Source organism: Engystomops pustulosus, chromosome 3, assembly GCF_040894005.1.
Source record: "Engystomops pustulosus chromosome 3, aEngPut4.maternal, whole genome shotgun sequence".
Taxonomy (NCBI): Eukaryota; Metazoa; Chordata; class Amphibia; order Anura; family Leptodactylidae; genus Engystomops; species Engystomops pustulosus.
Window position 1 is genome coordinate 219,135,749 of NC_092413.1, and position 18,638 is coordinate 219,154,386.

General features: G+C 45.0%; 1 protein-coding gene across 5 annotated transcripts in view; it reads left to right on the forward strand.

Moving 5' to 3' along the window:
- NCOA1 (nuclear receptor coactivator 1) overlaps nt 1-18,638 on the forward strand; it is a 298,539-nt gene that overhangs the window by 272,021 nt on the left and 7,880 nt on the right. For all 5 annotated transcript variants that reach the window (XM_072143854.1, XM_072143853.1, XM_072143855.1 and 2 more), the window contains 5 exons: nt 2,052-2,172; nt 11,007-11,157; nt 12,423-12,743; nt 17,848-17,949; nt 18,121-18,541. In XM_072143854.1, the coding sequence (XP_071999955.1) occupies nt 2,052-2,172; nt 11,007-11,157; nt 12,423-12,743; nt 17,848-17,949; nt 18,121-18,541 (1,116 nt within the window). The remainder of the gene's footprint in view (nt 1-2,051; nt 2,173-11,006; nt 11,158-12,422; nt 12,744-17,847; nt 17,950-18,120; nt 18,542-18,638) is intronic.

The window sequence follows — 18,638 nt, forward strand, 5'->3', positions numbered from 1 at the left end:
CACTGTGTATACATACTCTGTATGCGCTGTATATATAAGTTCCTTCCTCTATGTGTACGGTATATATACATTCGTCCTCTGTGTGCACAGTATATATACGTCCGTCTTCTGTATGCACAGTATATATACGTCCGTCCTCTGTATGCACAGTATATATATACGTCCGTCCTCTGTGTGCACAGTATATATACGTCCGTCCTCTGTGTACACGGTATATACGTCCTCTGTGTGCACAGTATATATATACGTCCGTCCTCTGTGTGCACAGTATATATACGTCCGCCCTCTGTGTACACGGTATATAGGTCCTCTGTGTGCACAGTATATATATATACGTCCGTCCTCTGTGTGCACAGTATATATACGTCTGCCCTCTGTGTACACTGTATATACGTCCTCTGTGTGCACAGTATATATATACGTCCGTCCTCTGTGTGCACAGTATATATACGTCCGTCCTCTGTGTGCACAGTATATATACGTCCGCCCTCTGTGTACACTGTATATACGTCCTCTGTGTGCACAGTATATATACGTCCGCCCTCTGTGTACACTGTATATACGTCCTCTGTGTGCACAGTATATATACGTCCGCCCTCTGTGTACACTGTATATACGTCCTCTGTGTGCACGGTGTATACGCCTTCTGTGTGCACGCTATATACGTCCCCTGTATGCACGGTATATACGTCCCCTGTGTGCACGGTATATACGTCCTCTGTGTGCACAGTATATACTTTCTCTGTCTGCACTGTATATACGTCATCTGTGTGCACTGTGTATACATACTCTGTATGCGCTGTATATATAAGTTCCTTCCTCTATGTGTACGGTATATATACATTCGTCCTCTGTGTGCACAGTATATATACGTCCGTCTTCTGTATGCACAGTATATATACGTCCGTCCTCTGTATGCACAGTATATATATACGTCCGTCCTCTGTGTGCACAGTATATATACGTCCGTCCTCTGTGTACACGGTATATACGTCCTCTGTGTGCACAGTATATATATACGTCCATCCTCTGTGTGCACAGTATATATACGTCCGCCCTCTGTGTACACGGTATATAGGTCCTCTGTGTGCACAGTATATATATATACGTCCGTCCTCTGTGTGCACAGTATATATACGTCTGCCCTCTGTGTACACTGTATATACGTCCTCTGTGTGCACAGTATATATATACGTCCGTCCTCTGTGTGCACAGTATATATACGTCCGTCCTCTGTGTGCACAGTATATATACGTCCGCCCTCTGTGTACACTGTATATACGTCCTCTGTGTGCACAGTATATATACGTCCGCCCTCTGTGTACACTGTATATACGTCCTCTGTGTGCACAGTATATATACGTCCGCCCTCTGTGTACACTGTATATACGTCCTCTGTGTGCACGGTGTATACGCCTTCTGTGTGCACGCTATATACGTCCCCTGTATGCACGGTATATACGTCCCCTGTGTGCACGGTATATACGTCCCCTGTGTGCACGGTATATACGTCCCCTGTGTGCACGGTATATACGTCCCCTGTGTGCACGGTATATACGTCCCCTGTGTGCACGGTATATACGTCCCCTGTGTGCACGGTATATATGTCCTCTGTGTGCACGGTATATATGTCCTCTGTGTGCACGGTATATATGTCCCCTGTGTGCACGGTATATACGTCCCCTGTGTGCACGGTATATATGTCCTCTGTGTGCACGGTATATACGTCCCCTGTGTGCACGGTATATACGTCCCCTGTGTGCACGGTATATACGTCCCCTGTGTGCACGGTATATACGTCCCCTGTGTCTGCGGCTCTACTGTAAATGGAAGTCACTTATAGGGCTATTATAGGAGACTTTTCAAATGATTTTTTTCTGGAAGGTTTACAATGACCTGGGAATCTTGCAGATTGCACAGCAGTGGCGTGTGGTGCCACCTAGTGGCCGCATCCTCTCATTGCACTTGCTTTCTATGTTCTAATCTGGATTTCGGAGTGATAGTGAGTGATTGTGGATTTCTCCTGATTGTTCCTTTCCTTCTATTTTCAGGTCTGCCGGACTCAGACTTGGGAATCGCAGATCAGTTTGGACCGACAGGGATCACGGAGCAGATGCCTTGGGCCGACAGCTTGACTTTACTGAACCGCGTGACTCCGAGTGCACAGGAAGAGTGAGTAACACTCATATTAAAGGGGTAAAACTTTATTTAGGATTTTCAATGGAAAATACATAGCGGAGTGTCTTTTCCATTGGGAACAATGAGGGGTTGTCACGGCCCCACCCCTTCTACTAGGATCTATACATTATGATATATGATTAGATGTCTCTATAGGAACACTGAAGGTTAATGAGACAGTGGGGCACATTTACTTACCCGGTCCAGTCACGATCCAGCGGCGGGTTCTCCGGCGCTGATTCGGGTTCTGCCGGGATTCACTAAGGTCCGTGCGCCGATATTAACCAGGTGTCGCTGCTGCGCCGAGGTCCGCCGGAGTTCACCTGCTTTTTTCTGGTGTATGTGAGTGCTTGATCTTGCGACACAAATGGCTTTTTAAATTCTGCGGTTTTTCCGAATCCTTCGGGTTGTCCGGTGGCCACGCCCCCGATTTCTGTCTTGCGCCAAAAATCGATCGCGTGCGCCACAATCCCATGAAATACAGCGCAGAGCGGAAATATTCGGGAAAAACCCGATGGATTCGCGGCTGCGGACCCTTAGTAAATGTGCCCCATTGTCCTCAATACTGACTGTGAAATGGAGTTACCCTTTAAGTTCCTCCCCCCCCCCCCCCACACACAGGTCAGGAAGAATTGACTTTCTAGAATTCCCTCTTATGGGAAATCTCTCCCGTTTACCTATAGAAAAGTCATGTGACAACGGGCAGAGAAGAGTCTTATTTTGCCTGAGAAATGTGAGATGCAGATAAAGGTCCAAGTCCACAATCCATGATCCTAATGTGATTGGAATGGAAGAAGATAAGAAAATATTCTTATCTTTAATATGACACCAGCACCTTGCTTCTAAATGCTATAGAACAGAAGATGGGGGCGTCTGCCCCTGCAGCTTCGAAACTTGACTCTTCTTACACAAAAGATGACTTTTCTCTGCTCATCGTCACATGACTTTGGAGGAGATTTTTATAGGTTGTATATACAGGCGGTCCCCTACTTAAGGACACCCGACTTACAGACAACCCATAGTTACAGACGGACCCCTCTGCCCCATGTGACCTCTGGTGAAGCTCTCTGGATGCTTTACGATAGTCCCAGACTGCAATGATCAACTGTAAGATGTCTGTAATGAAGCTTTATTGATAATTCTTGGTCCAATTACAGCAAAAATTTTGAAACTCCAATTGTCACTGGGGCAAAAGAAAAAAAATTGTCTAGAACTTCCATTATAAAATATACAGTTTCGACTTACATACAAATTCAACTTAAGAACAAACCTCCAGACCCTATCTTGTATGTAACCCGGGGACTGCCTGTATAGGGTATTTAGAAAGGACATTTCATACCTACCTGAGGGGCTGGTGGTCAAATGGGGAAAATCTGGTGACAGGTTCCCTTTAAGGCCAAATTTTGAGAATTTTGATCCAGTATCTTTTAATAGGTATTTGATCTAATTCAGGGTCTGGGAGAGATTGGGTATAGGGTGACTCTGCCCGCACCCTCGGGAAATCCCCTGCCTATAGGGTGAAGCCCCCTGCCTATGGGTGCAGCCCCCTGCCTACGGGTGAAGCCTCCTGCCTATAGGGTGAAGCCACCTGCCTATGGGTGCAGCCCCCTGCCTATGGGTGAAGCCCCCTGCCTATGGGTGAAGCCCCCTGCCTATTGGTGAAGCCCCCTGCCTATGGGTGAAGCCCCCTGCCTATGGGTGAAGCCCCCTGCCTATTGGTGAAGCCCCCTGCCTATGGGTGCAGCCCCCTGCCTATGGGTGAAGCCCCCTGCCTATGGGTGCAGCCCCCTGCCTATGGGTGAAGCCCCCTGCCTACGGGGTGCAGCCCCCTGCCTACGGGGTGCAGCCCCCTGCCTATGGGGTGCAGCCCCCTGCCTATGGGGTGCAGCCCCCTGCCTATGGGTGCAGCGCCCTGCCTATGGGTGCAGCGCCCTGCCTACGGGGTGCAGCCCCCTGCCTACGGGGTGCAGCCCCCTGCCTACGGGGTGCAGCCCCCTGCCTACGGGGTGAAGCCCCCTGCCTATGGGTGCAGCGCCCTGCCTATGGGTGCAGCGCCCTGCCTATGGGTGCAGCGCCCTGCCTATGGGTGCAGCGCCCTGCCTATGGGTGCAGCCCCCTGTCTATGGGGTGAAGCCCACCTCCCTATGGGGTGAAGCACCCAGTCTATGGGGTGAACCTCCCTGTCTATGGGGTGAAGCACCCAGTCTATGGGGTGAACCTCCCTGTCTATGGGGTGAAGCCCACCTCCCCGTAGATTATTTTCAGATGTTGGATTAAATTTCCATCCCGCGTTAGTATTTGGGATATAAATCACATGGCGCTGGGTCTCGGCACAGCCGGCCGTATTGTGTAGGTCCGGCCCCTCCCTGCGCGGGGCCCCTCACATATGTTGTCCTTTACTGCTCAGGATCAGCACAAGGAAAACTAAAGGAATGAAGCAGAGAGAACGCGTCACACGCCCAGAGCCCCCGGGATACAGCGAGGGGCCAGAGCGCCATAGAGAGCATGTATGAGGACATAGAGGAGATGTATGAGGACATAGAGGAGATGTATGAGGACATAGAGGAGATGTATGAGGACATAGAGGAGATGTATGAGGAAATAGAGGAGATGTATGAGGAAATAGAGGACATGTATGAGGACATAGAGGAGATGTATGAGGACATAGAGGAGATGTATGAGGACATAGAGGAGATGTATGAGGACATAGAGGACATGTATGAGGGCATAGAGGACATGTATGAGGACATAGAGGAGATGTATGAGGACATAGAGGAGATGTATGAGGACATAGAGGAGATGTATGAGGACATAGAGGAGATGTATGAGGACATAGAGGACATGTATGAGGACATAGAGGAGATGTATGAGGACATAGAGGACACGTATGAAGACATAGAGGACACGTATGAGGACATAGAGGACACGTATGAGGTCATAGAGGAGATGTATGAGGACTTAGAGGAGATGTATGAGGTCATAGAGGAGATGTATGAGGACATGTATGAGGAGATGTATGAGGACATGTATGAGGAGATGTATGAGGACATGTATGAGGAGATGTATGAGGACATAGATGAGATGTATGAGACCATAGAGGAGATGTATGAGGACATAGAGGACATGTATGAGGACATAGAGGACATGTATGAGGACATAGAGGAGATGTATGAGACCATAGAGGAGATGTATGAGGACATAGAGGTGATGTATGAGGACATAGAGGAGATGTATGAGACCATAGAGGAGATGTATGAGGACATAGAGGAGATGTATGAGGACATAGAGGACATGTATGAGGACATAGAGGAGATGTATGAGGACATGTATGAGGAGATGTATGAGGACATGTATGAGGAGATGTATGAGGACATAGAGGTGATGTATGAGGACATAGAGGAGATGTATGAGACCATAGAGGAGATGTATGAGACCATAGAGGAGATGTATGAGACCATAGAGGAGATGTATGAGGACATAGAGGAGATGTATGAGGACATAGAGGAGATGTATGAGGTCATAGAGGACATGTATGAGGACATAGAGGACATGTATGAGGACATAGAGGAGATGTATGAGGACATAGAGGAGATGTATGAGGACATAGAGGAGATGTATGAGGACATAGAGGAGATGTATGAGGTCATAGAGGACATGTATGAGGACATAGAGGAGATGTATGAGGACATAGAGGAGATGTATGAGGACATAGAGGAGATGTATGAGACCATAGAGGAGATGTATGAGACCATAGAGGACATGTATGAGACCATAGAGGAGATGTATGAGGACATAGAGGACATGTATGAGGACATAGAGGAGATGTATGAGACCATAGAGGAGATGTATGAGGTCATAGAGAGCATGTATGAGACCATAGAGGAGATGTATGAGGACATAGAGAGCATATATGAGACCATAGAGGAGATGTATGAGACCATAGAGGACATGTATGAGGTCATAGAGAGCATGTATGAGGTCATAGAGGAGATGTATGAGGACATAGAGGAGATGTATGAGGACATAGAGGACATGTATGAGGACATAGAGGAGATGTATGAGGACATAGAGGAGATGTATGAGGGCATAGAGGAGATGTATGAGGGCATAGAGGAGATGTATGAGGACATAGAGGAGATGTATGAGGACATAGAGGAGATGTATGAGGACATAGAGGACATGTATGAGGACATAGAGAGCATGTATGAGACCATAGAGGAGATGTATGAGGACATAGAGGAGATGTATGAGGACATGTATGAGGACATAGAGGACATGTATGAGGACATAGAGGACATGTATGAGGACATGTATGAGGACATAGAGGACATGTATGAGGGTATAGAGGAGATGTATGAGGACATAGAGGAGATGTATGAGGACATAGAGGACATGTATGAGGACATAGAGGACATGTATGAGGACATAGAGGACATGTATGAGGACATAGAGGACATGTATGAGGACATAGAGGAGATGTATGAGGACATGTATGAGGGCATAGAGGACATGTATGAGGACATAGAGGACATGTATGAGGACATAGAGGAGATGTATGAGGACATAGAGGAGATGTATGAGGACATAGAGGACATGTATGAGGACATAGAGGAGATGTATGAGGACATAGAGGACATGTATGAGGACATAGAGGACATGTATGAGGACATAGAGGAGATGTATGAGGACATAGAGGACATGTATGAGGACATAGAGGACATGTATGAGGACATAGAGGAGATGTATGAGGACATAGAGGACACGTATGAGGACATAGAGGAGATGTATGAGGACATAGAGGACACGTATGAGGACATAGAGGACACGTATGAGGACATAGAGGACACGTATGAGGACATAGAAGAGACGTATGAGGTCATAGAAGAGACGTATGAGGTCATAGAGGAGATGTATGAGGACATAGAGGAGATGTATGAGGACATAGAGGAGATGTATGAGGACATAGAGGAGATGTACGAGGACATAGAGGAGATGTATGAGGACATAGAAGAGATGTATGAGGACATAGAGGACACGTATGAGGACATAGAGGACACGTATGAGGACATAGAGGAGATGTATGAGGACATAGAGGAGATGTATGAGGACATAGAGGAGATGTATGAGGACATAGAGGAGATGTATGAGGACATAGAGGAGATGTATGAGGACATAGAGGAGATGTATGAGGACATAGAGGAGATGTATGAGGGTATAGAGGAGATGTATGAGGACATAGAGGAGATGTATGAGGGTATAGAGGAGATGTATGAGGACATAGAGGAGATGTATGAGGACATAGAGGAGATGTATGAGGACATAGAGGACATGTATGAGGACATAGAGGACATGTATGAGGACATAGAGGAGATGTATGAGGACATAGAGGACATGTATGAGGACATGTATGAGGACATAGAGGACATGTATGAGGACATAGAGGACATGTATGAGGGTATAGAGGAGATGTATGAGGACATAGAGGAGATGTATGAGGACATAGAGGAGATGTATGAGGGTATAGAGGAGATGTATGAGGACATAGAGGACATGTATGAGGGTATAGAGGAGATGTATGAGGACATAGAGGAGATGTATGAGGACATAGAGGAGATGTATGAGGACATAGAGGAGATGTATGAGGACATAGAGGAGATGTATGAGGACATAGAGGAGATGTATGAGGACATAGAGGAGATGTATTAGGACATAGAGGAGATGTATTAGGACATAGAGGAGATGTATTAGGACATAGAGGAGATGTATGAGGACATAGAGGACATGTATGAGGACATAGAGGACATGTATGAGGACATAGAGGACATGTATGAGGGTATAGAGGAGATGTATGAGGACATAGAGGACATGTATGAGGACATAGAGGACATGTATGAGGACATAGAGGACATGTATGAGGACATAGAGGACATGTATGAGGACATAGAGGAGATGTATGAGGACATAGAGGAGATGTATGAGGACATGTATGAGGGCATAGAGGACATGTATGAGGACATAGAGGACATGTATGAGGGCATAGAGGAGATGTATGAGGACATAGAGGAGATGTATGAGGACATAGAGGACATGTATGAGGACATAGAGGACATGTATGAGGACATAGAGGAGATGTATGAGGACATAGAGGACATGTATGAGGACATAGAGGAGATGTATGAGGACATAGAGGAGATGTATGAGGACAAAGAGGAGATGTATGAGGACATAGAGGACATGTATGAGGACATAGAGGAGATGTATGAGGACATAGAGGAGATGTATGAGGACATAGAGGAGATGTATGAGGACATAGAGGACACGTATGAGGACATAGAGGACACGTATGAGGACATAGAGGACACGTATGAGGACATAGAGGACACGTATGAGGACATAGAGGAGACGTATGAGGACATAGAAGAGACGTATGAGGACATAGAAGAGATGTATGAGGTCATAGAGGAGATGTATGAGGACATAGAGGAGATGTATGAGGACATAGAGGAGATGTATGAGACATAGAGGAGATGTATGAGGACATAGAGGAGATGTATGAGGACATAGAGGAGATGTATGAGGACATAGAGGAGATGTATGAGGACATAGAGGACATGTATGAGGACATAGAGGAGATGTATGAGGACATAGAGGAGATGTATGAGGACATAGAGGAGACGTATGAGGACATAGAAGAGATGTATGAGGACATAGAGGAGATGTATGAGGACATAGAGGAGATGTATGAGGACATAGAGGAGATGTATGAGACATAGAGGAGATGTATGAGGACATAGAGGAGATGTATGAGGACATAGAGGACATGTATGAGGACATAGAGGAGATGTATGAGGACATAGAGGAGACGTATGAGGACATAGAAGAGATGTATGAGGACATAGAGGACATGTATGAGGACATAGAGGAGACGTATGAGGACATAGAAGAGACGTATGAGGACATAGAGGAGATGTATGAGGACATAGAGGAGATGTATGAGGACATAGAGGAGATGTATGAGACATAGAGGAGATGTATGAGGACATAGAGGAGATGTATGAGGACATAGAGGACATGTATGAGGACATAGAGGAGATGTATGAGGACATAGAGGAGATGTATGAGGACATAGAGGAGATGTATGAGGACATAGAGGAGATGTATGAGGACATAGAGGAGATGTATGAGACATAGAGGAGATGTATGAGACATAGAGGAGATGTATGAGGACATAGAGGAGATGTATGAGGACATGTATGAGGGCATAGAGGACATGTATGAGTCCGGTGGGGTCTCCTCAGGACACCCGGCCCCCCGCTATGTATGGAAGGCTCACAGTCGCATGTTATTCTTTGGGTCTCTGGGAAGTTTTTAGGGTCTTTAGTGCAGACCAATGGGAAGACCTCCGGTAATCCCCTGCAGCCGCTCGCTCTCCCCTTCGCTGCACTTGAATTCCCAGGGAATAATCGGAGCGACGCCGAGGCTCCCGGGGCTATTTTTTCCCTGTTTTTTGTTGGTCTCCATCATTTACAGTAATCTAATAGAAGGAGCAATGAGAGCGCTGCCCCCTGGTGCTCACTGCTAGAACTGCAATCATGTATAACAATGGGAGAACTCAGGGGGTTACATAATGTCCAACCATAGACGGCACCACAAGGATAGTATATATGTGTATTATTATCCCTGTACTGTGACATCACTGTGTGTATTATCCCTGTACTGTGACATCACTGTGTGTATTATCCCTGTACTGTGACATCACTGTGCGTATTATCCCTGTACTGTGACATCACTGTGTGTATTATCCCTGTACTGTGACATCACTGTGTGTATTATCCCTGTACTGTGACATCACTGTGTGTATTATTATCCCTGTACTGTGACATCACTGTGTGTATTATCTCTGTACTGTGACATCACTGTGTGTATTATCTCGGTACTGTGACATCACTGTGTGTATTATCCCTGTACTGTGACATCACTGTGTGTATTATCCCTGTACTGTGACATCACTGTGTGTATTATCCCTGTACTGTGACATCACTGTGTGTATTATTATCCCTGTACTGTGACATCACTGTGTGTATTATCTCTGTACTGTGACATCACTGTGTGTATTATCTCGGTACTGTGACATCACTGTGTGTATTATCCCTGTACTGTGACATCACTGTGTGTATTATCCCTGTACTGTGACATCACTGTGTGTATTATCCCTGTACTGTGACATCACTGTGTGTATATCAGTCCCAGTATCTGACCATTGCAATCCTCTCCACTGTCAGGGAGATGGTGCTGGAGCAGAGTAGGGGGTTTTGATATGCTGAGATATCAGTCCCAGTATCTGACCTGTGTATACTCCTGCGGTGCTATGAGTGACAGATGTGTATCAGCACCCAGGGGTCTATATATAACTCTCTCCCACTTATTCCTTATCCTATGGATTTTGGCCCTGACCCTTTGTAACTACCATGTGATCTGGATTGAGGTTGAGGTGGTGTCACATCTAGGCCCTTGTCTCAGGTCCAGTTTGGAGTCTCGTGAGGAGTGGGAGATACTATCAGACAGTCTGTTGTAACCATCAAGGACGAGACCCTCCTGGGGGGACATGTATTGGAGTGGATGCATGGATGGGGGACATTCTTGCCTATGGGACCCTCAGTCTCCATCGGGCGCCGCTCTGGTATCTCCAGCCTCTAATGTGCTCAGACAATCTCCAAGCCCAAAACAAGGGCGATTCACGGAGGCAGCAGTGGCTGTCATTGAGTTTTTGGAGGTCACCCCCCGCCGCGCCCGCAGCCTCATCTCTGTTGTTGTCTTCCCCCTGGCAGGATTGATGACTTTCTGTGTCCTCCGACCACCATGGAGGGGCAGAACGATGAGAAGATCCTGCTGGAGCAGCTGGTGTCCTACCTCAACGGCAAAGACGAGAACGAGCTGGCCGAGCTCGACCGGGCCCTGGGAATCGACAAGCTGGTGCAGGTACGGAGGAGGTACAGGGACCGCCAGGGACGGGGGAGGTACAGGGACCGCCAGGGACGGGGGAGGTACAGGGACCTCCAGGTACGGAGGAGGTACGGGGACCTCCAGGGACGGGGGAGGTACAGGGACCTCCAGGGACGGGGGAGGTACAGGGACCTCCAGGGACGGGGGAGGTACAGGGACTGCCAGGGACGGGGGAGGTACAGGGACCAACATGGACGGAGAGATACTGGGACCTCCATGGATGGGGGAGGTGCAGGGACCTCCAGGGACAGGGGGAGGTACAGGGACCTCCAGGTACGGAGGAGGTACGGGGACCTCCAGGTACGGAGGAGGTACGGGGACCTCCAGGTACGGAGGAGGTACGGGGACCTCCAGGGACGGGGGAGGTACAGGGACCTCCAGGGACGGGGGAGGTACAGGGACCGCCAGGGACGGGGGAGGTACAGGGACCAACATGGACGGAGAGATACTGGGACCTCCATGGATGGGGGAGGTGCAGGGACCTCCAGGGACAGGGGGAGGTGCAGGGACCAACATGGACGGAGAGATACTTGGACTTCCATGGATGGGGGAGGTGCAGGGACCTCCAGGGACAAGGGGAGGTGCAGGGACCAACATGGACGGAGAGATACTGGGACCTCCATGGATGGGGGAGGTGCAGGGACCTCCAGGGACAAGGGGAGGTGCAGGGACCAACATGGACGGAGAGATACTGGGACCTCCATGGATGGGGGAGGTGCAGGGACCTCCAGGGACAGGGGGAGGTACAGGGACCTCCAGGGACAGGGGGAGGTACAGGGACCTCCAGGGACAGGGGAGATATAGGGACCTCCAGGTACGGGAGAGGTGCAGGGACCGCCATGGACGGGGGAGGCGCAGGGACCGCCATGGACGGGGGAGGCGCAGGGACCGCCATGGACGGGGGAGGCGCAGGGACCGCCATGGATGGGGGAGGCGCAGGGACCGCCATGGACGGGGGAGGCACAGGGACCGCCATGGATGGGGGAGGCACAGGGACCGCCATGGATGGGGGAGGCACAGGGACCTCCATGGACATTATTATTGCAGCTTATCTCCATTCAGCTAAAACATGGAGCCTCTGTCTGAGCTCGCGGCAGGGAGGAAGGTGATGGAGGATACAGATATATTGTGGTTCAGATGCAGATGTGGAGAAGTGTTAGCAGCGAGGTCTCACATGTCATGGATGATATCTGCCTGTATCATGGGGACCTGTTCACATTACACTTCTCGCTGTCCCATAGGGAGGAGGTCTGGACGTTGTCAGTGACAGATTTACACAGCAACCGACCATCGCTCCCGTCCTAATGGAACAGAAGCCGGGAATGTATCCTCAGCCCTACCCCGCTGCCTCCCCCAACCCCGGGCTGCCCAGTCCTTTCTCCAGCATGGTCCGACAGAAGACTAATTTTGGTCCTATGCCAGTTCAAGTGCCACAATCTCTACAACGAGGGCCTCACCCAAATGCCATGAACATGCAGCCGCGCCAAGCGCTACCCAGACCGGGAACAGCCTCCAACCAGCTACGTCTACAGCTACAGCAGAGGCTACAAGGGCAGCAGCAGGTACAAGGATACTATAATACTGCCCCCTATGTACAGGAATATAACTACTATAATACTGCCCCCTATGTACAAGAATATAACTACTATAATACTGCCCCCTATGTACAGGAATATAACTACTATAATACTGCCCCCTATGTACAGGAATATAACTACTATAATACTGCCCCCTATGTACAAGAATATAACTACTATAATACTGCGCCCTATGTACAAGAATATAACTACTATAATACTGCCTCCTATGTACAGGAATATAACTACTATAATACTGCCCCCTATATACAGGAATATAACTACTATAATACTGCCCCCTATGTACAAGAATATAACTACTATAATACTGCCCCCTATGTACAAGAATATAACTACTATAATACTGCCTCCTATGTACAAGAATATAACTACTATAATACTGCCCCTATGTACAAGAATATAACTACTATAATACTGCTCCCTATGTACAGGAATATAACTACTATAATACTGCCCCCTATATACAGGAATATAACTACTATAATACTGCCCCCTATGTACAAGAATATAACTACTATAATACTGCCCCCTATGTACAAGAATATAACTACTATAATACTGCCCCTATGTACAAGAATATAACTACTATAATACTGCCCCCTATGTACAGGAATATAACTACTATAATACTGCCCCCTATGTACAGGAATATAACTACTATAATACTGCCCCCTATGTACAAGAATATAACTACTATAATACTGCCTCCTATGTACTGGAATATAACTACTATAATACTGCCCCCTATATACAGGAATATAACTACTATAATACTGCCCCTATGTACAAGAATATAACTACTATAATACTGCCTCCTATGTACAGGAATATAACTACTATAATACTGCCCCCTATATACAGGAATATAACTACTATAATACTGCCCCCTATGTACAAGAATATAACTACTATAATACTGCCCCCTATGTACAAGAATATAACTACTATAATACTGCCTCCTATGTACAGGAATATAACTACTATAATACTGCCCCTATGTACAAGAATATAACTACTATAATACTGCCTCCTATGTACAGGAATATAACTACTATAATACTGCCCCCTATATACAGGAATATAACTACTATAATACTGCCCCCTATGTACAAGAATATAACTACTATAATACTGTCCCCTATGTACAAGAATATAACTACTATAATACTGTCCCCTATGTACAAGAATATAACTACTATAATACTACCCCCTATGTACAAGAATATAACTACTATAATACTGCCCCCTATGTACAAGAATATAACTACTATAATACTGCTCCCTATGTACAAGAATATAACTACTATAATACTGCTCCCTATGTACAAGAATATAACTACTATAATACTGTCCCCTATGTACAAGAATATAACTACTATAATACTGCCCCCTATGTACAAGAATATAACTACTATAATACTGCCCCCTATGTACAGGAATATAACTACTATAATACTGCCCCCTATGTACAAGAATATAACTACTATAATACTGCCCCCTATGTACAGGAATATAACTACTATAATACTGTCCCCTATGTACAAGAATATATCTACTATAATACTGCCCCCTATGTACAAGAATATAACTACTATAATACTGCCCCCTATGTACAAGAATATATCTACTATAATACTGCCCCCTATGTACAAGAATATAACTACTATAATACTACCCCCTATGTACAAGAATATAACTACTATAATACTGCCCCTATGTACAAGAATATAATTACTATAATACTGCCCCCTATGTATAAGAATATAACTACTATAATACTGCCCCCTATGTACAGGAATATAACTACTATATTACTGCCCCCTATGTACAGGAATATAACTACTATAATACTGCCCCCTATGTGCAGGAATATAACTACTATAATACTGCCCCCTATGTACTGGAATATAACTACTATAATACTGCCCCCTATGTACAAGAATATAACTACTATAATACTGCCTCCTATGTACAAGAATATAACTACTATAATACTGCCCCCTATGTACAAGAATATAACTACTATAATACTGCCCCCTATGTACAAGAATATAACTACTATAATACTGCCCCCTATGTACAGGAATATAACTACTATATTACTGCCCCCTATGTACAGGAATATAACTACTATAATACTGCCCCCTATGTGCAGGAATATAACTACTATAATACTGCCCCCTATGTACTGGAATATAACTACTATAATACTGCCCCCTATGTACAGGAATATAACTACTATAATACTGCCCCCTATGTACAAGAATATAACTACTATAATACTGCCCCCTATGTACAGGAATATAACTACTATAATACTGCCCCCTATGTACAAGAATATAACTACTATAATACTGCCCCCTATGTACAGGAATATAACTACTATAATACTGCCCCCTATGTACAGGAATATAACTACTATAATACTGCCCCCTATGTACAGGAATAAAACTACTATAATACTGCTCCATATGTACAAGAATATAACTACTATAATACTGCCCCCTATGTACAAGAATATAACTACTATAATACTGCCCCCTATGTACAAGAATATAACTACTATAATACTGCCCCCTACGTACAGGAATATAACTACTATAATACTGCCCCCTATGTACAGGAATATAACTACTATAATACTGCCCCCTATGTACAGGAATATAACTACTATAATACTGCCCCCTATGTACAAGAATATAACTACTATAATACTGCCCCCTATGTACAGGAATATAACTACTATAATACTGCCCCCTATGTACAGGAATATAACTACTATAATACTGCCCCCTATGTACAGGAATAAAACTACTATAATACTGCTCCATATGTACAAGAATATAACTACTATAATACTGCCCCCTATGTACAAGAATATAACTACTATAATACTGCCCCCTATGTACAAGAATATAACTACTATAATACTGCCCCCTACGTACAGGAATATAACTACTATAATACTGCCCCCTACGTACAGGAATATAACTACTATAATACTGCCCCCTATGTACAGGAATATAACTACTATAATACTGCCCCCTATGTACAAGAATATAACTACTATAATACTGCCCCCTATGTACAGGAATATAACTACTATAATACTGCCCCCTATGTACAAGAATATAACTACTATAATACTGCCTCTATGTACAGGAATATAACTACTATAATACTGCCCCCTATGTACAGGAATATAACTACTATAATACTGACCCCTATGTACAGGAATATAACTACTATAATACTGCCCCCTATGTACAGGAATATAACTACTATAATACTGCCCCCTATGTACAGGAATATAACTACTATAATACTGCCCCCTATGTACAAGAATATAACTACTATAATACTGCCCCCTATGTACAGGAATATAACTACTATAATACTGCCCCCTATGTACAGGAATATAACTACTATAATACTGCCCCTATGTACAATAATATAACTACTATAATACTGCCCCCTATGTACAGGGATATAACTACTATAATACTGCCCCCTATGTACAGGAATATAACTACTATAATACTGCCCCCTATGTACAGGAATATAACTACTATAATACTGCCCCCTATGTACAGGAATATAACTACTATAATACTGCCCTCTATGTACAAGAATATAACTACTATAATACTGCCCCCTATGTACAGGAATATAACTACTATAATACTGCCCCTATGTACAGGAATATAACTACTATAATACTGCCCCCTATGTACAGGGATATAACTACTATAATACTGCCCCCTATGTACAGGAATATAACTACTATAATACTGCCCCCTATGTACAGGAATATAACTACTATAATACTGCCCCCTATGTACAGGAATATAACTACTATAATACTGCCCCCTATGTACAGGAATATAACTACTATAATACTGCCCTCTATGTACAAGAATATAACTACTATAATACTGCCCCCTATGTACAAGAATATAACTACTATAATACTGCCCCCCTATGTACAGGAATATAACTACTATAATACTGCCCCCTATGTACAGGAATATAACTACTATAATACTGCCCCCTATGTACAGGAATATAACTACTATAATACTGCCCCCTATGTACAGGAATATAACTACTATAATACTGCCCTCTATGTACAAGAATATAACTACTATAATACTGCCCCCTATGTACAGGAATATAACTACTATAATACTGCCCCTATGTACAGGAATATAACTACTATAATACTGCCCCCTATGTACAGGGATATAACTACTATAATACTGCCCCCTATGTACAGGAATATAACTACTATAATACTGCCCCCTATGTACAGGAATATAACTACTATAATACTGCCCCCTATGTACAGGAATATAACTACTATAATACTGCCCCCTATGTACAGGAATATAACTACTATAATACTGCCCTCTATGTACAAGAATATAACTACTATAATACTGCCCCCTATGTACAAGAATATAACTACTATAATACTGCCCCCCTATGTACAGGAATATAACTACTATAATACTGCCCCCTATGTACAGGAATATAACTACTATAATACTGCCCCCTATGTACAGGAATATTACTACTATAATACTGCCTCCTATGTACAAGAATATTACTACTATAATACTGCCCTCTATGTACAAGAATATAACTACTATAATACTGCCCCCTATGTACAAGAATATAACTACTATAATACTGCCTCCTATGTACAGGAATATAACTACTATAATACTGCCCCCTATGTACAAGAATATAACTACTATAATACTGCCTCCTATGTACAAGAATATAACTACTATAATACTGCCCCCTATGTACAGGAATATAACTACTATAATACTGCCTCCTATGTACAAGAATATAACTACTATAATACTGCCCCCTATGTACAAGAATATAACTACTATAATACTGCCTCCTATGTACAAGAATATAACTACTATAATACTGCCCCCTATGTACAGGAATATAACTACTATAATACTGCCTCCTATGTACAAGAATATAACCCTACACTAGGTTTTTACATTATTATATTGATCTTTTTATAAGATTTCCTCCTCTTTGTCAGATCCTGCACCAGAATCGTCAGGCCATCCTCAGTCCGTTTGCGGTTGGTAACGCAGTGCAGATGGGCATGAGACCGGGCATGCAACAAGCCATCACCCCTCAGGTAAATTGGTTTATATACGGTATATTGTGATTTTTTTCCTTTTTGCGGTTTGGCCTGTTAGACTGGTGGTTACAGTGGTCACCAGCCCTTTGGGCATGTGGTTGTCCACAGATTGTGGCCCCGTGTTTGGCTTCTGCAGTGATTGACCCCCACTTCCATCTGTCTCCGCAGCCTCCTATAAACGCCCAGATGCTCGCCCAGCGCCAGCGGGAGCTGTACAGCCAGCAGCACCGGCAGCAGCAGCAGCAGATCATGCAGCAGAGGGCTCTACTTATGAGGCAGCAAAGTTTTGGCAACAACCTTCCCCCAAACGCAGGACTTCCCGTTAACATCGGGGCTCCGCGGCTCCCACAAGGTCCCCCGCAGCAGTTCCCTTACCCTCACAGTTATGGTACAAACCCCGTGAACCCACCTCCGTCCACCAGTCCCTTTTCACCGATGCCTACCACCCCTGAGGCCACGTTACCCAACCGCGGAGGCGCCACTCGAGGAGGTCTCGTGGGCAGAGGCATGATGGGAAACGTCGGAGGACAGTTCGGGCCTGGGATGAACCCTCAGATGACACAAAATGTATTTCAGTACTCTGGAACAGGTGAGGGGCAGGACAGGAAGTTGACCTCCCGTAATTTTTAGTGTCGGAGAGTTGTCGATGGAGCTTCGTGGAGAGGTTGGGCGGTGACAACTACTCT